Here is a 27,842-nt window from a genome sequence, read left to right on the forward strand (position 1 = left end):
ATAAATTATTATACTTTTTGTATTTTAATTAGATTTTTCATATGGTTTTTAAAATAATTTTTATAAAATATCTTTTAAATAAATTTTACTTAAAAAATATTACATAAATTTACAAATAAATGTATAAAAATAAAATTATCAAAAATTAGAAATACTAGAATTAACTAAAAAAGAGCGGATTTTGACGGAGCGACGACCTTTGGCGGGCGGCGGATTTTGGTGGGGCGACTATGGTGGATAGCGGATCTAAAATCTCAACTCAACACGTCATTTTTAGACAGGTGCATGGACCCGCCCGACGGATCACGACCCATTTTACCACCCCTATTAAATACTCTATTCTAAAAATAAAATAAATTTAGGCTCTGTTTGGGAAGACCTCTTTTCGAGCTTATAGCTTATGTCTTATGTCTTATAAGCTCGTATGATAATTTAGACCCGTTTGGTAACGGTCTTTTCATCACGAGCTTATAGCTTATTTTACTAGCTTATAGCTTATTTTCCAGACGCTATTTCAAATAGCGTTTTAGCTTATGTCTTATAGCTTATTATTTTTTCTTACTTTTTTATCCTTACTATTTTAATTAAAATTCATTTTTAACCCTTAAAATTTATTTTAATTTAAAACAAAATAATTATATATTAAATATCTTTTATGTCATTTTACATTTATAAGTTAATTTAACCGCTAATTTTACCAAACACTTCAGTTAACTTATAATCTATCAGTCTTAACCATCCGCTATAAGCTATAAGCCATCAGTCATCAGCCATCAGTCATAAGTTATAAGTTATCCGCTAGCTTATCAGTCAACCGCTATTTTTACCAAACAGACCCTTAGTTTCTATACAAAATTCAATGTACACAATTTTTACACGATAAAATTCTTTTCAGTAAGAAATTTAAAAATAAAAAATTTGTGTTAAAAAAAATAATTTTTAATTAAAACAGTATACCATTTTAAAGAAAGTTTTTATATTTATACAATTAATCAATCATAACAATTAAATTCCTTCAAATACATGTTTATAAATAAACATGATATTAATGTAAAAAATTTATAATGAAAATAAACTAAACTAAATATATATAAAATATATAATTAATTAATACTGACACTATTTTTAATTATAAGATTTTTTTGAATATTTTTTATAAAATTCTCTTCAACTTTCAAAATATATTAACTATTTTTTCAAACACCCCTTAATTATATTACATACTATTTTTCTGCAATCAATAATAAATACACATGAAAATTAATTATTTTTTTATAAGAATAAATTTATAAAATTATATAAATAATAAATAAATTTAATATTCTAATTAATTTTCTTAGTAAACGTAATTATATTTAGGGAAGGAGGTAGTAACATTTATTATGTGTCATCTAGATAAGGTTGAATTAATTGTCCAATCTATTCTTAACAGATATAATAAATTAATTTATTGAAAATACAAAAGTTAAATAAAAGAATATTTTAGAAATAATATGATCAAGTAGGAAAACATTTATTAAATTTTGATTTTATTTTATACGAGATTTTATTGCCTGTTTGTACTAGTATTTTATATATTTTAGGGAATAAAAAATAGACATTTATATAAAAATAATAGTTTTTTACTTTCTTTTCAAAAGAAAAAAAGTTTTAAAATGATTTTATTAATACAAAAAGTATAAAAAGTTAAAAGAAAATAAAAAATACACTAAAATGTAAAATAATTTTACTTTATCAGCAATAAAAGTCTTGCATTCCTCTAAATCATAATAATATTTTAAAATGATTTAGATAAATGATAGATTTCTATTCGACGGCATGTAAATATTTTTTACCATGTTCATTAAATTAAAAAGTTAAATATTACTTTCCATTTAAAATTAATTTTAAAGGTAGTACCAAATATATATAAAATAATATTACACATACATTTCATCAAAATCTTTAAATTTATGAAATTATATCTGTATTTTAAGTGTAAAAACATAGTTTATCTAGATACACCTCCTTCATTAATCAACAATGTAAAAATATTACATATTTCTTTTTCTTTTCAAAATTACTATATTTGTGTTTTTAGCATTTTCCATACAAACATTTCAAAACTTAAAAAAGTGGGACATAGATGTCATTAGCCTCGACATTTCGTCCCTTTTTGCCACCGCGATCCGCTTTTTATCAAACAAAACCCCCACTTTTCATATTCTCTTATTCCCTTTTTATCCTTCTCTTCTCTCCAGTTCTCTCTTTACACACACTCATACAGTAACACAAAAAAAAAATCAAATTGGGTTCTTCAAAACATTTCTTCCATTTTTTAATTTTCTGTCACTAAATTTCCCACTTCACTCTTCTCAGAGGTTTTCTCAATCTCACTTTCAATGTAAGCACTTTTCTCTTGTTCATTCTTTCAATTTTCTACAATCACTGATTCATGTAATCATAATTCTCATTTTGTTTCTGCAGAATCTTGAAACAGGTGAGTTTGATTTTGGAAGATGATTTTCTGAGGTATGATTTTCTGATTAGGGTTTTTGGATTTGACTGCAAAGTTCTTGATGTTATGTAACTTCTTTGTGTTTTGTTCGTTAATTCTGGTAATGTTGTTGATTGCAGTTGGTTCAGTTCAGTTGTTGAATGTTTGGTTGTTTTAGTAGAAAAATTTGGATTTGGATTAGGATTGATTGCTCTCTAGGGTTTGGTTGTTCTAGATATGATCAAAAACATACTCGGTAAAATACCTCGCAAGCCTTCCAAATCTTCAGAGAGGGATTCTAACGGTGATGGAGAGTTGGTCAATGGTGGTTCCAATAGTGTATTGAAATCTAATTCAACTTTTTCAAAATCTTCGAATTCTACTTCAGGTGGGTTGTATTCTGGGAATGGGAGTTCGAAGAATTCAAATAAAACAAACCAAGCTAAGAAGTCAACTCCTGTAATTGGTTCGACAATGGCTCTTGGTAATGGAGTTTATGAGGCTTTGCCGGGTTTTCGGGATGTTTCTAGCTCGGAGAAGGCTAATCTTTTTATAAGGAAGTTAAATATGTGCTGTGTTGTATTTGATTTTAATGATTCTAGCAAGCATGTTAAAGAGAAGGATATCAAGAGGCAGACTTTGCTTGAACTTGTTGATTATGTTTCTGCTGTGAATTCGAAGTTCAGTGAAGCGACAATGCAGGAGATCACTAAGATGGCAGCGGCAAATTTGTTTCGAACTCTGCCGTGTTCGAATCATGATGGTAAGCTTGCAGAAGCATATGATCCTGAAGAGGAGGAACTTGCGTTGGAACCGGCATGGAGTCATCTGCAGATTGTGTATGAAGTTCTCTATAGGTTTGTGGCTTCACCAGAGACGGATGCAAAGCTTGCTAAACGATACATTGATCATTCATTTGTATTGAGACTGATTGATCTCTTTGACTCTGAGGATCAGAGAGAAAGGGAATACTTGAAGACTATTCTCCACCGTATTTATGGGAAGTTCATGGTACACCGCCCGTTCATTAGAAAAGCGATTAATAATGTCTTTTATCAGTTCATATTTGAGACAGAAAGACACAACGGAATTGCAGAAATGCTGGAGTTTTTGGGCAGTATAATTAATGGCTTTGCTTTGCCTTTGAAGGAAGAGCATAAGCTGTTCCTTATCCGTGCACTGATCCCACTTCACAAGCCAAAGTGTGTCTCTATGTATCACCAACAGCTTTCTTATTGTGTTACCCAGTTTGTTGAGAAAGATGTCAAGTTAGCTGATACTGTGATCAGAGGTCTTTTGAAATATTGGCCTGTAACTAATAGTGCAAAGGAGGTAATGTTCCTTGGTGAACTGGAGGAAGTTTTAGAAGCCACTCAAGCAGCAGAATTTCAGAAATGTGCGGTGGGATTGTTTCGTCAAATTGCTAGATGCCTCACTAGCCTACACTTTCAGGTGCTTAACAAAACTTCCTCATTTCCTATTTCCTGTAGCATTTGCATGCATTTCATCAGCATCTATCAATACCAATGATCTCTGTTTCTTTCTGATTTTCCCTCCTTACCTGTCTTCATTTTCTTTTCTTATGTATGCTTTCCATTTCTTGATCTTTTTCTTCTTCCTGGGGGTGAGGTTGTTTTGACAATTTCGTCATATGGGCCTGGTATCTGCCTACTTTTCTCACTTCCTCAGCCCCTTATTATGTTTATGAATATTACTTCCTTGATTGCTTAACTATTGGCAATGAACTTGACTTACAAACAACATGATTATGGCATTGTATGTCGTTTGAATATATAGATTATTGAATAAAAATGGTTTGCACTTGACTAATTTTGTGTGAGCTAATCGTTATGGATACTGAATGATTTAAATTGAGGGAAGCAACTTGCAAACAAGACTTCAGTATATTGAGTATCAGCAAGCTGCCTCCATCTATATGGATTCTTTTAGTAGCCTCTGTAAGTTTGTATGTTCAAGGTTAGAGAACTCACTGTCCATCAGGCTGAAGTCTTCATCACTGCAACTTATTTCAGGTGCAGGTGTTACATAAGCTTCTTCCTTCATTCTATTCTTTTGTCGCTAATATCCAGCTCTGCATCTGATGCCTCTGTCTTTTTGTTTTAAAAAAAACTCTTAAAACTGATTCAGAAATAAAAAAGGCATTACAAGCCCATAATTAAAAGGCATTATTTTATTCTCTTATGGTAATTAACACTATCAGATTTGATAACACACAATTGGGGTGCAATAGTGCCGTTTGGAGTATTCGAGTCTCGTGGCCAATGTCATGGTGGGTAACGTGGGAGCCACGGCAAAATAGCACTGCCCCTGTTTCTGTGAATTGTGAGCTCCATCTCTCCTATCTCTGTGACTATGCTCTTTAGTCTTTTCCTTCCTCTATGCTAGCTGCAAATGCAAGTCTGCAATGCGATATCCTCCACTCTGCCGCCGCCGGATAGCCGGAGCGACCTCCCTCTTCTCAGACACCATCCTCTCTTCTATCTGGATCTGTTCCTATTATGGGCAAAACTGCCTTTTCATTTTCTAACTAGGGGCAATGCTTACCTTGGTTAGCTAGCTGCAATACGGCCGAAGGGGTCTTACTGAGCTAGGGTTTCACAGGAGTTGAGCCATATGACCCTAATTTTTTGTGTTTTTTGTTTCTTTCGTTTTTTTTTTTTTGTGTTTATTGGGACCCAAAGTGAGTCCAGTTTAGCTCCTCATTTTTTTTAAAGCCTGACATACAATATGATAAACTGAATAATAATAATTATAATAGTGGCCATCAACATAATAATCTCAGAACGTGTTGCAATGGCTAGGCCTGACCTGAGGTCAAGGGGAAGAACGATGGAACTTCTTACTAGTCACTTTGAAGCTGTTGTTGCCAACCCCAACATCTATGAACATTTCTTTCGGTACCTTGTAATTGTATGTCCTTCATTTTTTGCTGCTTTGTTGCTACCATAACTATGTTTATTTGTAATTATTTGCTCATACTTAATGTTTGAGTAGATGAATTTTTTTATGAAGATTGACAACTTCAAAGGAAACTATTGTGTTTGCAGAAAATAATGGTCATAGTTCAAAAGATAAAATATAAAATTAGTGAAGATGACTTGTCTATGATGACTTAGGGACTGCAGTGTATATACATTTGCCCCCCTTGGTCGTGCGAAACAACCGAGAGGGCTAAGCGTATATGTACTTTCTTAAGCTATCATCGGCAAACCCCTCTTCATTAGTTTCAGACATGGATGTCTCTTGAACTCTATCTATTATTTTCTGCGAATACCACCATTTTGGCAGCAACGGCTTCAAAGCGATTAGTAAGAAGTGTCAGATTTCTTCACATTGACCTAAGCCTAGCCATTGCGACACGTTCTGATATTGACATATAATAAATATAAAGCACTGACCTCAATATGATAAATTGATGCTAGGCCTAGCCATTGCCCCACTATAGTGAATAGTGATTGATTGCTATGCGTCAATATTTGGGATTGATATCAGTACACTTTACATCACTTCCTTTTTTTAATTGACAATAGCTATCTTTTATTTTCTCAACTTTTTATGCATTTGTTATTCACTGATATTTTCCAACACTTAGGATATGATGAGTGATTCTTAAAAATTTGAGTATTAATTTTTTTATTATTGATTTGTTTTTTGTACAAAACTTCAAAATTTTAATTTTGTGTTTTATAATGTAAATTTTGTGTTCTTCACTATAGTAACCAGCACTGTTATGCTATCTACTGCCACTATAGCATTTTTTGGATTTGCCTCTTCATGCCATATTCGATCATTAACTAGTATTATTAGTGCTGGTTATCTTAGGACATTTTAATATTGCGATTTTCCACTAAATACATGGAGTTTGCTCGACTTATTTATTGATAAAATTAGAAAGCTACGCTTATTCCCGATGGTGTTATCTGCAAATTTCTGTCTGCATGCATTTTGTAATTTACCGTTTGTTTGTAATAACTTTCAAACAAAGAGATTTTTGTTATTTTATTTTAGAAGTACTTTATGTTTCTCACTTTATACAGGATTGTTGTGTTTGAGTCATGATATCCAAACTTAAAAAAGACAATTTTGAAATGAATATTGTTGTAAGACTTGGTAGTGATTACTAATTAATTTACAGTTAATGTCTCTCGGGAAATTTATCGCCAATCAATTTAGTCTTGACTTTTGACAAATATTTTCTCCGTTATTTAAGATAATATGGATCATTTGTTAAGTTTATGAACAATAATCTTAGAAAAGGAAAATCTTATCAGTCGTAGTATTACATCTATGAAATAATTTTATCGCACAATCCATAGAAGAAAGACGTTTGTTTTATTTTATTCTTCAATTAACAGTTTAATTTCATTATTGAGAAAAAAACATAGGCAATGTAATGATGTAACTGGACTCTACCAAAACTGAAAACACGGGCAGCTGCATTAATTCATTCCTGATAAGAAGTTGCTCTGGCCGGCTCCTTTATCTTGACAAAATTTCACACAGAACAAGACAATGCAACCAATCAAATTTATCTTTCATAAGCCCCCCTTTTAAATTTAGTTAAAGCACCATCAGAGTCGAGGGTTTTTGTTTCCCAGAAGTGCTACATAAAATTAACACTAATGATCCGTGTTACAAATTTTTTCTTTTGATTGAGTTCCATGTGTTTTTAAAGTCTAGAAAATAGCAGTAATCTTTTCTTAAATTGCGAGTTTACTTGCCTGCTCTGCGATTGGCTATCTATCACAGTGTTATTTTGCTCTCATTCTTTTAAGGGTTTTGAAATGTGGTAGGATTGTAAAGCATTTTCGAAGTGAGCTGTTTGTGGAGTTATTGAATATGCAGTAGCGGGGTTTTCTGTTTTTAAATTAAAAAAAGTTGGTTTTGGGAGAGTGGTAGGTGGCAGGACAGGTACATTCATTATTGAACTTGTAACAGACTTGGATAGCTCTTATGAGATAACATTGTCCTTCCTAGTCTCCCTCTTTGTTTTTGCGTATTATTTTTCCACAGTTTCTATGAGGATAGCCTGATTCCACAGGAACATTAATTAAGTACAAAATCTGAAACTGAAAATTGATTTGATTTGGTCTGCAGGTGGCTGAACGTGCACTGTTTCTGTGGAACAACGATCATATCAGAAATTTGATAATACAAAACTGCAAAGTAATACTACCTATAATCTTCCCTGCTTTGGAGAAAAATGCACGTGGCCACTGGAACCAAGCTGTCCAGAGCTTAACTCTGAATGTGAGAAAAATATTCTCTGATGCCGATCAAACACTTTTTGATGAATGCATGATCAAATTCCAAGAAGACGAAATCAAAGAACGAGAGAAGCAAGAGAAGCGGGAATCCACGTGGAAGAATTTGGAAGATGTGGCTATTGCATCCACATCTTTAAGCAACGAAGCAGTTCTTGCGTCAAGGTTCGCGTCCGTTGCTACCGTGTAAAACAACTGTTGAGTGCAGGTTGTTGAGAGCCATTAGATATTCAAATTGTTAAGTCTACCTCATGACTAAGAACTGAATGAATGCTTTTAGTTGGAGGTATATCTTATTTTACTATTAGTTTACTGCAAGAAATTAAGATTACGACGAGTTCTGTGGACATGTTTGCTGGTGTTTTTCTGGATTTTTTTGGAGATGTATATGTGCTATAAGGAATGTAATTTGTATTTGACAGTGCTTGTTTATTGGATCCATGTTGGTGGTGGTGGCATATCATATAACTCAATGTTATGCCACTTTTTCTTTTAACTTTCAAACTACATAATTATTCATCACAACCATAAGTTTCAAAAATCAACACACTCACACATAAAAAGGCTATGGCTGGCTGAAACTGGTTGTGCCTTGGTGGAGCATCATGTAAACATAATTAGTATCTTTCCTAACTCAGCACTACACTTTGGACCACACTCTCCTCCACCTTCATCATTTTCAAATCAAAACGCCTATATTTGGTGCTATCAAGTTGGTAGTTTCTTTCACTACACTAGTACCTTCTTTTCATTTTAATTACCCTACCATTTTGTTTAACAAATCACTCAATAACTACACTAAAAAAAAAGTACAAAAGTAGGACCTAAAATATGTTGAAATTAGTTTTTGCACCAGATATTGAGAGTGTCTCTTATTTACTTCATGAATATCTATAAGTTTACAAGAATCTTTCTAAACTTATTTTAACCAAAAGTTAAAAGTTAATCCAAATTGTACTACCTTACATTAATTAGTTTTCATTCCTTGACACATCTTAACAGCTACCACCACATGTCTCTTGTTTTAACTTGTTCTTATTTTCATTTATATCAAACTATGAAATTAATTTCTACACTACTAAAAATTGCATGGTTGTTGTGTGAAGTAATGTGCAATTAACGTACTGTATTCAAAGTTTGGGACCTATAACTTCATATGATAAATGACATGTGTGATCACTCATGAGTAGGTTTATTCTATTTAATTTTCATATATATTATGAACTACTAATGGTTTTGCCTTCCAATTTTATTGCAAAACATAGCTAACTTGGTAGACTTAATCAAACATTGAACTCAATAAATCAGAGATTAATAAAATGATTGCACTTAGCTTGTTTTTATGGTTCGGTGAAAGACGAAGTGATTGGAAGAATCCTTAATCAAATTTTACTTAGCTGTCGGTCAAACTTATTTCAAATCACGTAGACTCATTTCCTATAAAACAATAACAGGAACACACTGAGACTCCGAAAGCAACATCAACACTGATAATAGTTTGAAAATTTTCAATTAACAAAACATAATCGTGTTCGTGTTGATTGGTCCATCCCATTTTTCTTTTGTCTCAGTCTAATTGTGTTTAAAATAATAAAAGCAAAGTGTTATTAAAAAGGAGACACTGAAATTAAAGAGATTGTGCAGTTAACATGGACACCAACTAACCTCATAAAGGTTGCTTCTACTTTACTTTTTCTTAATTCTTCAGCTTTCTCATCAGCAACTAAACTAAACTAAACAATCAGAGCAAAAGCATGTTCTCAAAAAAAGTAGTAGAAGTATTTTGATTCAAGTTTGGAGCTAATTGATGATATAAATCATACCAAATACTATAGTATCTTCAAAATTTGGTGCAAGTTCCAATGGAACAGGAAGCTTCATTCAACTCAGAAAATGTATAAATCTAAACATATAGTACATGTTTGATTCTACCATATAATACCAAACATGCATATACATAATTTTTAACATGTAAGAGCACAAAATTCACTTCATCTCAAGAATAAGTCTCTAGCAATCTAGCTAACAAAACAAATTAACAACTCTAATAATATAAGATAAAAATGCAACTTCAATTATGCTAGCTTATAGAGTATATTTATATAATTATCTGTACATTACAAATATTGAATAACTGCTATTCTGCTGCTGCTGCTGCTGCTACTACTACTATCTCTTATTGTGTAAAGGATTGGAACCTGTAGGAACTCTTCGTTTCTGAGACTCAAACTCTCTACTTCTGCAGCTGATCGGAGAATTGGCGCATCGATGATGAAAAACTCGTTGTTGGGTTGAAGTTGAAGGGCCTGAAAACTTGGTTCTTATGGTATAAGATGTAGGTGTAAGGAAGAGAAAAATAGTTAAGAGAAGGAAAAAGTGGAAGTGCTTCATTTTCATGATTTAAGTAACAATACCAGACAGGCTCATAGGGACAAAAAGTTAGAGAATGTAAATTTTATGTGGGCTAAGGTTGGTGTTATATAGAGACATACATGAGTTGAGACATGTTTTATTTTTATGTACTATTATAGCATGACAGAATTAATAGATAAACTCGTCTAAACAAGTCTTTAAGAGTTTGATCAGTGATTTGATATTGATTAATGTGTATGAAAAAATATTTGTTAAGAAAAATCAACATTTTAGGATTAGTCATTAAAGTCGGAGATGTTGTCGGAGAAGTCGGAGATGCGAATGTGTTTATTGGTTGAGTGTGATGACTAATTTGCCCTTTGATTGGGATGAAATGGTCATTGATTGATATGATTAAAAAATGTGTAGGTAGGGACTTGCAGGGTCTCTAGAATGACGGTTGTGGGGATGTTGTGTTCAATGGGAGATAGTGACATTGAAAATTGAATACTTGAGTGATTTATGGGAAGTAAAATTCAGTATATGTGAAAGCTTTGAAACAATGAGCCCAAAATATGGTGCATGGTTTTGCAATAACTGTTTCATTTCATGAGAAGACCAAAATAACCCCATCGAATATGTTGATGTGTTTAAGGAATTTGAATGGTCATTTTCTTTTGGTTTTTTATACATTATGTGGATTTGGAAAATTGGATGAATTTCATAGACTATACTATACTTCCCAATACAATGGAACATCTAAAATACTCTATCTTTTCTTGTTACATCAGTGGAAACCATATTAGATTAGTGGGTCATTTGTGTCTTGTGAGTTTTCAAGTTTTTAAATGGTTGTGTTACATGTATCTCGCATATGATAATTAGTCTTAAACTCTTAATTGAATTTAAAAGTTAACTTCGGCCAACAACTCTAAATTGTGATTTATTTTTTCTTCAAATAATTATACTAAGAAAGGAATTTATGTTTTTTGTTGTTGTTGTGAGTATCTTAATTCTTTTCAAAAGTTAAATATTTTGTGAGCTAATAAACTAAAGAAAATATAGATAAATTGTAAAGAAGAAATTTAGAGATAAATCGAGAGAAAAATAATATAAGTTTGACATATCTAAAATATTATTATACAATGACTATTTATAAGTGTAACTCTTATATTATATACTAAAATAATCTAACTTTTAAAATCTAGACTTGACAGTGTTGGTGGAGTTATTAGGAACATTGATATAAAATTGAGAATTAGACATCTTTATGAGAGACACACACCATTTGTTCACCTAAAATTTTAAGGTGATCGGTGAGTGGGTTCTCCCACTTATAAATGTTGAAGTCACCCCATTCCTATCCAATGTAGGACTATTTCACCACTTACTCACACTTGCATTATTATTCTAACACTCTCCCTCAAGTGTGAGTCTACAATGATCCCCCATTTACACTTGTACCGCCATTACCTCTTCTTGGACAACGAGACGCTTCTTCTAGGGCATTTTGACACAAGTTAGTCAGTCTCTTTCTCGAAGCAAAGCTCTTGATATCATTTGTTGGGGGAGTTACTAGAAGCATTGATACAAAGTTGATAAATATTCATCTTTGTGAGAGACACGCCACTTATCCATCTAAAACAAAGAAGAGCTAGCCAAACTGCCACCATATGAAAGCACAGTTTCTCAAAGTTTTTACTGCCGCTAACAACTTCCCACTCTTCGGTGTTCCCACAACATAAAAATGTTTCTCAATACAAATCAATCATCAATAAGCATCACCGCTGCTCTCAAATTGTGGCATGTTCATTTTCCCTTACTGTGATTTTTTTTCTTCAGATCAGAATTGCTCTGATGTCAGTTTATAGGAACTAATACCAAAGTATAAACAATTTACATTTAACAATTGACAAATAAATCAACCTCTAAAAATTAGAAAGCCTAATCTCTCTCAAACCAACCAACATATCAAATACTTCCTTTCCTCGCTTTTCCCTTTCATCCTATATTTATAATTCTAAAGTTACTTAATTGCACACACAATATTTAATAATAATAATAATAATAATAATAATAATAATAATAATAATAATAAAAATAAAAATAAAAATAAAATAAACGACCTATTACTAACACAATTATAATTATTTGTGTTTCTTATATTTTTATTAATAAGTATTAATTACAAATATTTGTTCTATATTTTTGTTCATATTAGCTAATTGTTGAGAAAATAACAAACATAAAAAAAAAAGAGGAACAAAATAACAACACAAAAGATTAATGTGGAAACTCCAAAATCGGAGGATTAACGTGGAAATTCCAAAACCGGAGAAAAACCACGGTCGTTGTCAATAGACAATCAGAGAATAACACTATGTGAAAATTGTTACAACACATAATATACCCTCAAATACTCCAGACCTTCAATACACTCACACCCTCCAAAACAAATATTTAACTACATCTCACAACACTCTAATGCAAGAGCATAAAGGGGTGGAAATAGGCTGGGTCGAGCTAGGCTTTGCCAAGCCTAAGCCCGACCTGTCAAAAAAACTGAAGTCTAAGTCTGGCCTGTGGCCTGTCGCAGGCTTATTTTTTAGGCCTGAGCCTAGCCTTTTCGAAGGCCTGGTTAGCCTATATAAAAACCTATTTGTTTTAGGCATATGTATATAGAATTAAAATAATATTTAAATAGGCTAACTAACTAAAAGATAAAGAGACTAAAAATTTGTTTGCATTGACTTATTTTAACTTACCTCTTAGCATAAGTTCTAGGAGACTATTTGTTTAAGAGAACTTATAAAAACAATGTTCATCAGATGTTTTCATCTTATTTTCACAAGTTCTTCAAGATAACCAAATTTTATTTATGTATTTTAATTCAAAGTATAAAACATAAGATAATGATAATAAAAAAATATTCATATTTATTTAAATAGGTCGGCATGATAGGCTCAAAAGACTTCTTTTAGGGCCTAAGGCATAGCCTTTTTAACTAAATAGGCTTATAAAAAGTCTAGGCATTTTCTATTTAAAAATAATGTGTGGCCTGGCCTGGGCCTATATAGGCTAGCCTGTAGGCCCCTGTTATCGGTCTGGCCTATTTCCACCCCTAGAACAAAGAAAGTCAAATACAAGCTTAAAGTGCTTTTGACTGGTGCATCTTGTAAAGAAAAACTTGAATCCTATATATAGCCTTGGACTCCCTCTTCCTTCACAAGACCAAGCGATGTGGGACTTCTTCAACATATATATTTTCAACCAAACCCAACAATCTCCACCTTGATTGAAAATAATACATTAACTTTCATTGTCTTTTCCGACAATCATACTCCACCATAAAGAGTATCAACATGTATATTTTTATTCAATCTTAACCATCTCCACATTGATTAAAAATAATACAACTTTCATTGTCTTCACCGACAATCATACTCCATCATAAAGAGTATAGTTGATAACACGAAAATGCATTGTATATTTGACTTAATTTACATAGATTATTTCTCTGTTTTAATTTATTTATGTTGCTTTATGTTAGTATTATGCCGATATTTTTAGTATATTTCAGGTATTTAACATTTCTAGGCTTGCACAAGAAAATGATCAAAAAGGAGGTAAAATGATGAGGAAAAGATAAAAAGTATAGAAGAATAGAAAAAAGGGTTGAAAGATTGAAGGAAATGAAAGAAGCCAAGGCCCAAAGCAAGATCGGCCCAATCCAGCAAGGAGGGTGATTCTCGTCACACCCCTATGCCGCTCGTCAGCCCTCCCCTTGCCGCTCGTCACCCTTCCTTCAATAGTGGGCGACGTTCGTCACACACTCAGACGCGCTCATCCTTACTCCTACTTTTCAGCCTCCCTAAATTCTCTCCGTAGACTCAGTTATGGAAACGAAAGTAACAGAATCTCCTCTTACATTTTCTCAACCTAGCTTAACTCAAGCATTATAAATACTCAACATTAATCAGAAAAGGGCTCTTTCTCCTTTTTGCCGTCCAAAAATTACAGCATTTTACTTTCAGTTCCGCTCTAATTTTTCTCAACCATTTAGCAATAGTTTTCTACACTAGAAATCTATTGCAGCTTAGTTTGTTTCCCAGCTTCAGAATTTTGTTTAGGTTTTATCATTCTATTTTATTTTCTGCAATCTTTTTGTATTCCGGATCAAAGCAAAGCTTACAAGTCTGTGGAGGAGTGCTTTTGGTACTAGAAGATTCCCAATATCAATTTCATATTTAATTCCAGATTTTTATTTTCAGTTATAATTATTGCTTATTTTGATTTATTGAATATGTCTAGACCGTTGTTTATCTGTTGTTTCTGTTCTGGTTTGATGTTTATGATTATGTCCGGCTAAATTTATTATATCGGCATGTAAGATCACATAACCTAGGGAGTTTAGTAATAATATCGGTGCATTCATTATAAAAGTATTTTTCTGGTTACAATTTCTAATATTAATTATTAAGTGTATTGTTACGAGAGTAAAAAGAAGATAGAAGTTAGAATCAATAAAAATGAGAGTTTGGGGTTTTAACTAGACAGTAGGAATTGAACATTAGCCTTAAATACAACGAGAGCGCTTTAACTGTAATTAGATTTCTACACCACTTGAAGCTACTCCACTCCAATAAATTTTACATTGTCTTAACAGACAATCATTGTTTAAAAACTATCATACTCTCTCATGAAGAATATATTTCACTTGAAGATAAACCACTTCAAGAATTTCACATTGTCATCGCCGACAATAATATACTATATCATGAAGAATAAATTTCACTTGAAGGTAAACCACTCCAAGAGTTTTCACATGCCGAAAACCTGTTGAAACTTTATGGTGCTACTTGTTGGCAGGAATTTCTTCAACCACCGACATAATCTTGCACCTATGTAATCTTGACTTTATCAAGGCATCTTTGACTTGAACTTTCCACAAGTAAAAACAATTTTTCCATCAATTTACACATCAGAACTTGTGACTGCAGCTGAACAACTCTTTCACAACACTACCTTTCTTTTATGATGTGCAAGATTAGACAAAGCTGCAACCACATAGCATACTAAGAACTCATATCCCCAGATCGAACCAAAATCTCTAATAGCAGTTGTTGGGAAAATAACAGACATAGAGAAAAAGGAGGAACAAAATAAAAACACGAGAGATTAACGTAGAAACTCCAAATCCGGAGAAAAAACCACGATCGTTGTCAATAGACAACCAAAGAATACTGTTGGGGAGTCCGGGAGAGTCAAGAGCGCCATCGGGACCAATGCTCCAGGATCACAAGAGAGGGAGACACCACATTTCAACCTAAAACCTTAAGGTGTTAGATAAATGAGTCACATCTCTTATAAATTCAACATTCCCATTCATAAACAATGTGAAACTTATAACCACACACTTGCACTCAACACTAATAACAAATATTTATTATTCATATTTATTTTTATTTTAATGAATCTTACACATTCGAGTTATGTTTGTTTGTATAAAACCAATAATGTTTACATTGATTAATGAATATTTTGAATAAAATAGAAAAATAAAATACTATTTTTTTTAATGAATTAGTAGTTAAAATGTAGCACAATGTCCAAAATATCTATGAAATTAGTTAGATGCTACAATTTAAAAGTAATGTAAAATAGATTCTGCAGTGAACTATGCGACCATTTTTTCTTAAGTTTTAATTAAACTTAAATTAGTATATTATAAATATATTTGTAGAAGATGTCAACAAATTGTGAATTTAATTAATTTATTGATTAGTTATAAACATTAGATGAATTGTATGCTCAATAGCTTCTTAAATGATTTGTTTCATAAATAAAAAATATGTTTCTTAGTAAAATTTATTGTTATTGTATTATAATTTTTCTTATTTTTATTTTGATAATATTTAAAAAAAACTCTAATTTTAAGTAGTTTTTAGTAGGGGTGGCAAAATCGGTCAGATCCATCGGGTCGACCCATTTGATCTGCCATTTTGGGCAGGCTGAGCTGAGGTTTTCGGCTTGGTACTTTAAGTTGGTCCGTCCCGTCTAATCCACTTAAAAAATCGGGCCGACCCGGGGCGGGCTTTTTGTTAAAACTTTTTTATTTTTTAGTTAGATTAAAATAACTTTAACGGTAAAAACAACACCTTTCTTTTAAAATTATGTTGATTGAATATTGAATTATAATTATAATGTTCTTTCTATAACTTTCTAATACAAATGTTGATTGAAAAAACTTGAAATAAAATAACAATTATATGACATGCATATTTATTAAATTCTTGATACATTAGCTTACATGTATTCTTTAGAAATAGATGTTGATTTTAAGAAAATGAATGATTTGATTAGTGTATACGTGAGACAAATTTTTAATTTAACTATTAAGAAATCGGTCAATATAAGAGTATATATGATGTAAACAGTGAGAAAGTTAGGTGCTGATATTTTATGCACTATTATTTTATGTATTGTGATGTATGATGCAATGTAATTGTTATCACTGTTTGTCTTGTGTAAATTCTTAATTGAGTTCTTTTAGTAGTTAGTTTTTAAATTGGATTAGGATGATGTGTATTGTTTAATTATTTATTTTGATATTTTTTTATTGTGTTTGAGTTTATTTTGTTTTTTTGTTGTAATTGGTCTTTAAGACATGTTGAAGTTCTATTGTGCGTTGTTAAAAAGAAATCTTTTCTCAACCTCTTTGGTAATAATTAAGAAATTTATAAATTATGTAGTTAATCAAATTGTAAAATAAAAAATAAAATAAAATTGATGGACCGGCCCGCCAACCCGCCAGTAAACGGAACAGACTTGACTTCTTAACTCGGACACCTAAATTGGCCCGCCCCGTCCCGCTTTTTGGCGGACTTAAACGGGCCGGGCCGTCTGCTTTTCCACCCCGTAGTTTTTAGTCATACAAATTTGTTTTATGTATGGCTTTTATATTTATTAAATTAGAATTATCATTTATTTTATTGTAAATATATTTAAATAGAGATTATATTAAATAATATATGTAAAAGGGTTGTTTTTTCTTTTTGGTGGTTGTTACTATTCTCAAGTTTATATTAGAGATTATATTGTGGGAAAAAGCTATTGTCGGGGGAGCCAAAATCACACAGTAAGATTTTTTTTGTGGAAAAATGAAACCTTGTTAGCTAGTAACAAACAATGTTGGGTGTGGTATCAAGTCACACTTGACTTGAAAAGAATGCTTCACTTGTTTTGTCTTATAAGCCACTCGAGTGCTTTTTTGAACCATGTTCCAAAGTTTCTAATTCATAATACTAGAACACTAAAATAAGTCAAACCACTCAAAAAAAAGAGTTGCTTTTCAAACTGTAGGTTTGGTCCCTTGGTTGGGCTATATGGATGGTAAATTATGATAAAATTGTTGATCCCTTCACTCTTTCTACTAAATACAGCTATTACAATGTACAAATTCCTACTTGCTAATCCATTTTATAAACACTTTTGTTTCAACAATCCGCTGCAATGTCAGAAATCTAACTCCAAACATTGTACATACAAAATCAATACTTTTGTATAATCCTATCTTCCTGACATAAGATTCACAAGGTTTTGATTTTCGTAAAAGGAGCCAATATCCCAATCGTCTGTAGTTGAAGAAAGGGTCATAAGAGCAACCACAATGGATCTCATACTCGGACGCAGTTGAGGATTTTCTTGTGTACACGCTTTGGCTAGTTGAGCCATCTGCAAGACAAAACAGTGACCATAGGTTTAACATTCTTGAAATCGTTAACACGAAAGGGTTTATTAACAGATGTTCTCACCTTGCGAACTGAATCTACAGGGTAGTTATCCCCAAGCCGTGGATCCACTATTTTGCGAAGATCTTCGGTAGGATCGGGCTGACTAAGAACTCCTTCAAACTGCATTGCATGATAAAAATGAAAGGAAATTAATGCTACTATTTAGGTTGATGAGGAAAGACTTTTTATAGTTAAAAAAAATTCTTTAGTAGTGAAGTCAAGACCAACCATAGATACAAGTCCCTTTGAGTCTGCAGCAACAGATTCGCTAGTCTTGACGATTGCTTCCTTTGCCGAAATAATTTCATAAAGAACAACTCCGAAAGCATAAACATCTACTTTGGGAGAAACATCTCCATATTGAGCATACCTTCACATAAAACCATGATAATCACTAAACAAATCCATATGCACATAAACTTGGAAAAAAGTTGAGTAAATGTTCGGTAAATTGTACTCTGGTGGCATGTATCCAAATGTTCCGACAAGACGGCCAGTGGGAAGTGATGAGCTTCCAACTTCCGTCAGTTTGGTCAATCCAAAATCAGCAACCTACAAATATGGACATTTTATGAGCTTCCATAGTGATCGAAATGATAAAAATAGAGATAGATCAATCTCGTAACGTATTCAACCTTCCCCCGGAAGTTTTTGTCTATCAATATATTTGCTGGCTTTATGTCACGATGGATATATACAGGCACTGTATGCTCATGGATATATTCAAGACCTCTGGCAGAATCCAAAGCAATCTGCACACGCGTAGCCCATGGCAGTGGATCTCTACCTGGAAAAATGATCACTTTACTGTTACCGCAAGATAATCACAATACATCATAGGAAAATAAAAACTAAAGTATAAGTTGCTCTAACCTGAACCACGCAGATGCTGACTCAAATTTCCATTCTCGATGTATTCATAGACAAGGAAAAGAGAGCCCTCAATACTATATCCAATCAACCGCACCTGGATGGTCGTTAAGAGTTTAAGACATTAAAATAAGCTTACTAAAATTCAAACCACCTAGTCTGTGTTCAAGATAATGCTCCCATCACTGCAACAACTAAAGCTTTGGCAGTTGACACCATAATATTGTATTTTAAATAATTTCTAATGACAAATTATTGAAATATAAATCCCATTTATGGTTTTTCGGGCCAATAACTTTTCTTGGTCTTTCTACTATAAAAGTTGAGACTGTGATCTGTCTAATCTACACATACTACTTGAGCTTCTACAAGTCTTCTCCACACGTTCAAATCACTTAAAGCGAGATTTTACAAAATTTACCGTAGCTAGATCCAATCAATAGAATTACTAAAAGTTCTCTTGGAATAAATCTTGCCCGCATTGTGAAATTCAATGGTAGATAAAATTAATACAAATAAATGCTTCAAGTTTTAAGGGATTAGTACCAAGTTAAGATGATGAACGCGAGTCAGGACATTCAATTCAGCAAGAAATTCCTTTGTTGCTTGCATATCCATCTTTTTTATTGCGGCTTTCTGCATCAGCAAAATTATTGGCTTATGGAATGAGAATGTGAATTCTAATAGGAAAAGGACAGAGTGGCTTTTTAGAACAAACATACTGTGATTCATCAGAGTAGAATTATGTAAAGCAACAATACAGTGGCATGTATGTGTGTTTAACAACCAAAATGAATTATATTGTAATGAAGAGAACAGAAAATCATGGTAAATATTACGCAACAATCTCAATTTTCAAGAAATCAAGGATAAACTTTCTCAGTAAAATGTAAAATGAAAGGAAAAATATCAATTGGAATGTTACAATATTGCCATCATTTTCTTCATTGGAAAACCATTTTGAAGCAACTCTCAATCCTTTCTCACAAGTCACAAGTACTTTCCAGCTTGGTTTCCACAATAGTGTGTCACAATCACAAACAACCAAAAAATGATGGATATGTTGATATTTGAAAGGATGATATCATTTTAGCACATCCATTCGTACCTATCATAAATCATATTATCTTCATCTTTGATGCCAATATGGCAAGTAAGTTTTACTGGCCCAAATTGAGATGAACCGTGAATTACCAAGGTTCTCAGTGTCTCCTAGTTTTATTCACATATCAGTCGTGTTACATAATAACTAAGCTTATTAACTATATCTGATAGATTATCACATATACTCATACTATAATCTTCTACTTCAATTTGTTTTCAATCAACTAACAATCAGCCAAATGCTAAACCAGTAAACCTTGATGAATAAACCCTGATAAACTCCTATGAATATCAGAACAACATTTCTCGGAATAAATACTTATAATAAATGTTATTACTCACCTCTCCCCTCAGCTCTGCATAGTAGACAGATCCAAAACCTCCTTGACCAATTTTATTAGCCATGCTAAAGTTATCTGAGGCAGTTGCCAGTTCATTATATGAAAATTCAACTGATTTGTCGACTGTTATGCCGGAGATAACAGCATTACGAGAAGTTTCATCTGAAAAACGCCAAATCATTAGCTACGGTTTATTTTTAAGAACAGTAGGAGTTAAAGGTGAGAGAAACGATGTTTTGGGAGGAATATAAGAAGAAATAAACATACCCTTCACATCCTGAGGGAAAAGTGAGGTGGAATCTCGTGAGAGAGAGTCCTCCTTCTGTATCTTCTTCTTTCGGAAATATCCAAAATATACAGCAGCTGCCACTAAAAGAAGAACAACTATTCCAACAGCTATTCCAGCAATAGCTCCAACAGCAAGACCTGCTTATATAGAAGCAAAATATGAGTTCAAAGTAGAAATTTTCTTCCACCATTTGTATATGGTAACTACGCGCATCAAAACCAATTTTCTGATAAGAGAGAAAGCCAAACCTCCTGGACTGCATAAGAGAATAAAAAACACAGTCATTAGTTTCATCAATTCATCGGCAGGCAAAAAAAATTAATGCAACAATATGAACATGTTGTGAGTTTCATCAATTCATTGGCGTGTGAGAATTATCGCAACCATATGAACACAAATTGCATACAATGTAGAGTAACAAAATTTACCTGGTATCCAAAAACACATAGCTACCATTTTTATCTGGAAGAAGAAACAATTGAAAGAACAAATTAAGATGCTTATATTGAATTTTGTAATAAATAAGAAAATAGTTAAAGACACATTAAAAGATATGCATGATGTTTGTTAACAAATCATTACAAATTTTCCTAATGATTCTTATGACTACAACAATCAATTGGAGTTTTCTTTTTTTTTTTTTCCAAAAATGGATAAGACATTATGGTGTAATTTAATCCATGTAGCCGACCCCACTTAGTGAGATAAAGCTTGGTTGTTGTTGTTTTTGTTGGATGAATGTTATGGTGGTCCTTACAATCCTAACAGTGAAGGCTATTAGAACCATGACAGGAGGTGCTTAGGGTTACAAATTACAATATAAATACGAGTCTAGGTCCCCTTTACTGTTGCAGAATGCAATCGCTTGCTCTATGGTTTGCCCTGTCGAGAACCAACTAAGATCCCTGAGCGAGTGATAATCTTAGGAACCCAAGAATCGAATCTCAAAGAAATAACGCTTTTTTTTATAAATAGGAAAGAATAGGAGAAAATCTCTCATCTAAGGGTTTCCCTTTCACATCTGAATCTGAGTTGCTACTCTATTCACAAACCTTACAATATTCAAAAGATACTCTCTAACCTTTGTACTCTCCTATCTATACACACATACAGTGCTCTCTAACTAACTCAAATAACTAACTAATTATAACAACTCTCGTAACTACATTAACTACTCCGATTAGCCATTATTATTCTATAACCTAACAGATAATACAAAGAAAGGCTAGACTTTGTTCATTTCAGGCAAATCCCAATAACTTTATCATGCCATCAAAAACTAGCATTTCTATAAATGTCCTAAATTCATATAAAAGATCATATTTTTACTTACATTCATATACTCATTTGAATTTAACTTTAAGTTACTATATTTAGCAGCAAACAAAAACTTCATAAAAGTTACAAACCTTTGCCAGGAATAAAAACAAGTCCACTCCCTTGATTAAAATTGACACCAGGATTATACCTCTGCAGCAACCCCGAATCAAGTTTAGTCGAATTCGCAACCGACCCCAAAGTCTCCCCAGGCCTAAGAGGATAAGTCACAAACAACCCATAATCCCCAATCTCCTTATCCCCGCAAGAACAATTAACAGTAACATTCAACGTCCCGGTATCAGGAATATTATTCGGCGAATAACTATTGAAGTGTCTCAACCATTGAACATTCGTTAAATTAGCATAATTGGATCTAGCAACAGACTCATACGTGTCACCGGTTTGAACATCATAACTAAAAGTATGAGCAAGAAAGTCGCCGTCGAAGCAATCACACGGGAACGGAATGTTGATTCTTTCGCCAGCTATAATGGTGTCTTTATTAGGGACAGTTTCTCTGTTATAATCAACTATATCTTCTGGTTTTGTGAGAATTGAAGATTTCATAATACCTGGAAGAAAAAAAAAAAAAAAAGAGTAAGTAATTAGAATTGATTTAAGAAAGATGAGAATGAAAATCAATTATTGGATTGCTTACTTGAAATATAAGTGAGGTTGGAGTTACTTGATAGGTAGAAGTTGGCTAAAGCTAATGAACAACCTTTAGTGCATTTGGATTCAGTTGTGAATGGGATTGAAGCTGCTAGGAAGAAGATGAAGAAGGTGAATCTGTGTTGTTTTTCCATTCTAGTTTTTGGTAGATGAAGAATTGGGTTTGAGTTTGTGTTTGATAATTGGCTAAAAGAGCTGGAGAGTTTGAAAAGCTATGCAAAGCTGTGCAGTTGGGTTGACCTGGTGTATGAAACTTTATTACATGAAGTGAATTTTTAGAGTTGGCTTTAAACTTTTCTTTGGCTTGTTCTCTCTTTGAATAAGTCTACAATTGTGGTTTTTTTATTTTATTTTTAATTTTAAATTATGTACCAAAGTAAGTTAATGATGTATTCTCATCTATTCTAGATGTAAAGTGACATATAATGAAGTATGAATGATAGATTATTAAAATTATAAGTTTGTTATAGAAGTTAAAATTTAGTTAGTTTAAACAAGTCAAAAATTTCACCTATTAAAGATTGATTCATTTGTTTGCTATCAGAATCATTCACTTGTATATCATCACAAAATCTTCTTCCTCTCAAAGTTATTTTTAATAGCACTTTAGTGTCTATGTTGAGTTTAAGTCCAGCATAATGGTATTAGAGGTTATATAGTATAATTGAAAGAATTTTATCTTTTAAGGATGAGAAAGATCCGATGATCAAGAATTGCTTATTAGACCCTTATATAAATGTATAATACTTTTGAAAATTTAAAATGGTTCACGTTCGTGTGTGTATATATATATATATATATATATATATATATATATATATATATATATATATATATATATATATATATATATATATATATATGTTGTGAAAAACGATGTCAAGAACAAAGTATAAACCAATGGAAGAATAAAGGACAAGGAAGAAGAGGAACACAAGAATTGATTATAACTGCTATTCTTTCACTTTCTCTTAGAAAACAAGATTACAAGTTTACAAGAATAACAAATAACCTCTCTCACCCTAAATTAGGATTTGCAGCTTAGCAATGATGAGAGACTAGTATGCTATTTATAATAAAACCTAACATACTAACTAATGGGCTTTTTCCACAAGGCCCATTACACAAGCCAACTTAATAAACAAGCTAACTTAACAAATTAGGGTTTAAACACTAAAACCTAATTTAACATGCTAACAACCCTAGCATCTTCGACACAAGCATGTGAACAACCTTCGACTTCATGCTTAACCCTGTCGAACCAAGAAGCTACCCTTCGGCCATACTAGAGTTCGATCCAATATCTCACAAATCTCCACTTTGGATCTAACTCTATAACATCAAGGGAACAAACTAGCTTTCTTCATGCAGCTTTAGCAACTGCATACAGTGGAAAAACTTGCAACTCGGTAATGTCTTGGTGATCATATCAGCAACATTGTCTTCAGTCGAAACCTTCAGCACTTTGACTTCTCCACGCTCGATTACTCCTCTGACGAAATGCAGCCTCACATCAATGTGCTTAGTTCGCTCATGATAGGCTGAATTCTTCGACAGGTGTATTGCACTTTGAGTATCACATTTAACAGTGATACCTCGACCTTGAAGTTTCAGCTCTTTCGCAAAACCTTCAAGCCACAATGCTTCTTTCACAGCTTCAGTTAATGTAATATACTCCGCTTCAGTGGTTGATAGAGCAACAACCTTCTGAAGTGTTGCTTTCCAACTAATTGCTGTGCCAAACATAGTGAAAACATATCCAGAAATAGATTTCCTGGAATCCATACTGTAACACCCTCCTAATACCCCGCATAAATAATAAACAATAATCAGAGTAAACATGAAAAGGGCATTACAACTACCATATAATTCAAACAACAATACTCATGTCATGCCATAAAGGAGAACGTCAACCAAATTTATTCAGATTCATCATGTTAACACAGCGGAATTATCTTTAACATCTGAATAACAAACAGCCAAGTCACAGACTTAGAGCGTCAACATACAAATCCATCCAAAATAAAAAGTTCAGCAAATAATTCTAAACGACGCCCCCAGTGTTACACGACCAGAGCATGACACGGACCCAACTGACTCTAACACTACTTGACGAGCTAATCCTCACCAAGTACGAGAGCTACTCCTCAATCTGAAAAATAACAACAGTAAGGGTGAGTCTCATTCACATTTAACTAATGTTATAAGATATAAATAATAAAATATCATTTCACATGCCATTCACCCAATTACAGTTATGATCAGATTCAAACCATAGAATCAGAAGGCAAACAACCAACTTAACACATATTATAACATTGGACAATCTTCCATTCATGTTATAATGGGAAAATAACCTAATGCAATGCACTACATGCATGTGGTACCAAAAATCTGGGATATAACCCAACTCATCGATCCACCATCATCAAGGATACGGTAACACCCACTCACTAATTCCTCACAATGGGAATTAGCTACCACTGATCCACCATCGTCAAGGACCAGCCACATAATGATTATGAATGCATGCCTCAACCATAACATGCTCATACCCACATACATCAATTAATGTCATAATCATCAATAAGACACATATTTATACCAACAATACATGTACAATAGACACCAATTACAACCACAACATTATACAGTTAAACACTCATTAGTGTACCTACAAGCATATCCTACCACAAACAAATAAGCTCGGTGTTTTAAAAAAAAATAGTTTGAGCCACAACTCCAAACACCATTTGAGTATATAAATTATCTGATTAGCCTCACTGTACTCGAAACGGCACCAAAATCCGGTTTACGGTTTAAAAGTTACACCTCTTTAAAACTTTTCAAAATGGACAGTCGCAACAACTAACAGCACGCGGCGCCACACACAGTTCGCGGCGCGGAACGAATAGGAACTACGCCTTCGCGGCGCAAACAAAGGTTCGCGGCGCGGAACGAATAAAAACTACGCCCTCGCGGCGCGGTCATATGTTCGCGGCGCGTACTGAGCGCAACAAAGCTTCCTGGCCTTCTGCCAAGCTGTTCGCGGCGCCAACTCCTGGACGCGGCGCGAACTGGCGAATCCCAGCGCTCGAATAGTAGAAAACAGCCTGCGATTTTACCCTTCCTTCACCAAATCATTACCAATTCAACCCATTCCAATCAGATTTCGCATACAGTACAACAAACACATATTATAGCACATTATAATACATTCAAACCATCCAAATAACACCATTACACGAATCAGCATATTCATTACGTGTAAATCCTCCCAAAACCTAACATTTCTACAACCTAAGCACAACCCAATTGGTACGGATAACACGATCAATTCTACCATATTATCTATAATCCCATAATAGAAGATAAACGGAAGAGTCCCCCCCTTACCTGAAGGTTGATTCTTCGTTCTTCCTCGGTCGCACTTCTCCGTTCCTCTTCTCTTTTCACGTTCAGACTTCTTTTCCCAATACTGTAACCTTCTCTATTCTACCACTCCTTCTATTTTATTAAGAATAAAATAAAATTATTTTAATTAGTAATAGGGCCTACCAATGCACCCCCTCCCTTACTAACCACAACTCAAGCCCAATTGCTTAATTCCTCATAATTCAATTAATTTAATTAAATTAAATTATGAAAATAAATGGAGTGTTACAACTCTCCCCCACTAAATAGTTTTCGTCCTCGAAAACATACCTTAGGCAAATAACTCTGGATAGGAATCCTTCATCTGACTCTCCAATTCCCAAGTCACATTCCCACCTGCTGGTCCTCCCCAAGCTACTTTGACCAGTGCTATCTCCTTGCCACGCAATTGTTTCAGCCTTCGGTCTTCAATCCTCATAGGCAAAGTTTCAACTGTCAGATTGTCCTTTACCTGTACCTCATCGACTTGGATCACATGAGATGGATCAGCAATGTATTTCCTCAACTGTGATACGTGGAATACATCATGCAGATTCGCAAGCGTCGGTGGCAACGCAATACGATACGCCACTTCTCCCACCCTCTCCGTAATCTGGAACGGACCAATGAATCGCGGAGTCAACTTCCTTGATTTCAGTGCTCTACCAACACCAGTTGTGGGGGTCACCCTCAAGAACACATGATCTCCTGCTTGAAATTCAAGTGTCCTCCTTCTTTTATCATGATAACTCTTCTGACGACTCTGAGAAGTCTTCATCTTCTCCTGAATCATCTTGATCCTTTCTGTTGTCTCCTGAACAATTTCCGGTCCAATCACGGCACTTTCGCCAGATTCATACCAACATAAAGGCGTTCTACACCTCCGACCATACAAAGCTTCAAACGGAGCCATACCAATACTCGAGTGAAAACTATTATTGTAAGTAAATTCGATCAAGGGTAGATAACTATCCCAAGCACCGCCTTTTTCCAACACACAAGCACGCAACAAATCTTCTAGTGATTGAATAGTTCTTTCCGTCTGTCCATCCGTCTGCGGATGATAAGCAGAACTCAATCTCAGCTTAGTACCCAAAGCCCTCTGCAAACCTTCCCAGAATCTGGATGTAAACCTTGGATCTCTATCAGACACGATACTCGAAGGAATACCATGTAAACTCACTATCCTGTCAATATACAATTGAGCCAGCTTCTCCATTGGGTAATCCATTCTCATTGGTATAAAGTGAGCAGACTTTGTCAACCTGTCTACAATAACCCAAATAGCTTCACAATTCTTCACCGTCCTCGGCAAACCTGAAACAAAATCCATAGATATACTATCCCACTTCCATTCTGGAATAAATAACGGTTGCATAGCTCCATACGGTTTCTGATGCTCAATCTTCGACTTCTGGCAAGTCAGACAAGCATAGACAAATTCAGCTATTTCCTTTTTCATTCCAGGCCACCAAAACAGCTTCTTTAAGTCATGATACATCTTGGTAGCACCAGGATGAATACTCAATCCGCTACGATGTCCTTCTTCAAGAATACTCTTCCTCAATTCGGCAACATCAGGAACACAAACACGATTACCAAACCTCATTATACCATTCTCGTCGATTCTGAATTCACCTCCTTTATCTTGATTAATCAGAGCCAACTTATCAACTAACTCTACATCAGTCTTCTGACCTTCTCGGATTTCCTCCAGAATACTACTAGTCAGCTTCAGCATACCCAATTTAACACTGGTAGGAGTGTCTTCACATACTAAACTCAAATCTCGGAATTGCTCAATTAAATCCAATTCTCTCACCATAAGCATAGACATATGCAAGGACTTCCTACTCAATGCATCGGCAACAACATTTGCTTTACCCGGATGATAATTCAGTTCAAAATCATAATCCTTGAGAAATT

At 33.6% G+C, this 27,842-nt stretch overlaps 1 protein-coding gene and 1 pseudogene across 1 annotated transcript; one reads left to right on the top strand and one right to left on the bottom strand.

The window, feature by feature from the left end:
- The first annotated feature begins 2,227 nt into the window (after positions 1-2,227).
- Positions 2,228-8,286, top strand: LOC131661696 (serine/threonine protein phosphatase 2A 59 kDa regulatory subunit B' gamma isoform-like). The gene is made up of 4 exons (XM_058931301.1): positions 2,228-2,383; positions 2,467-2,511; positions 2,617-3,928; positions 7,595-8,286. Exons 3-4 carry the CDS (start codon positions 2,714-2,716, stop codon positions 7,949-7,951), a joined length of 1,572 nt encoding a protein of 523 aa, XP_058787284.1. The 5' UTR covers positions 2,228-2,383; positions 2,467-2,511; positions 2,617-2,713; the 3' UTR covers positions 7,952-8,286.
- Positions 8,287-17,514: 9,228 nt separating this feature from the next.
- Positions 17,515-22,785, bottom strand: LOC131661697 (lysM domain receptor-like kinase 3; annotated as a pseudogene).
- Positions 22,786-27,842: the final 5,057 nt, after the last annotated feature.

This window comes from Vicia villosa, linkage group LG3 (genome assembly GCF_029867415.1).
Source record: "Vicia villosa cultivar HV-30 ecotype Madison, WI linkage group LG3, Vvil1.0, whole genome shotgun sequence".
Classification (NCBI taxonomy): Eukaryota; Viridiplantae; Streptophyta; class Magnoliopsida; order Fabales; family Fabaceae; genus Vicia; species Vicia villosa.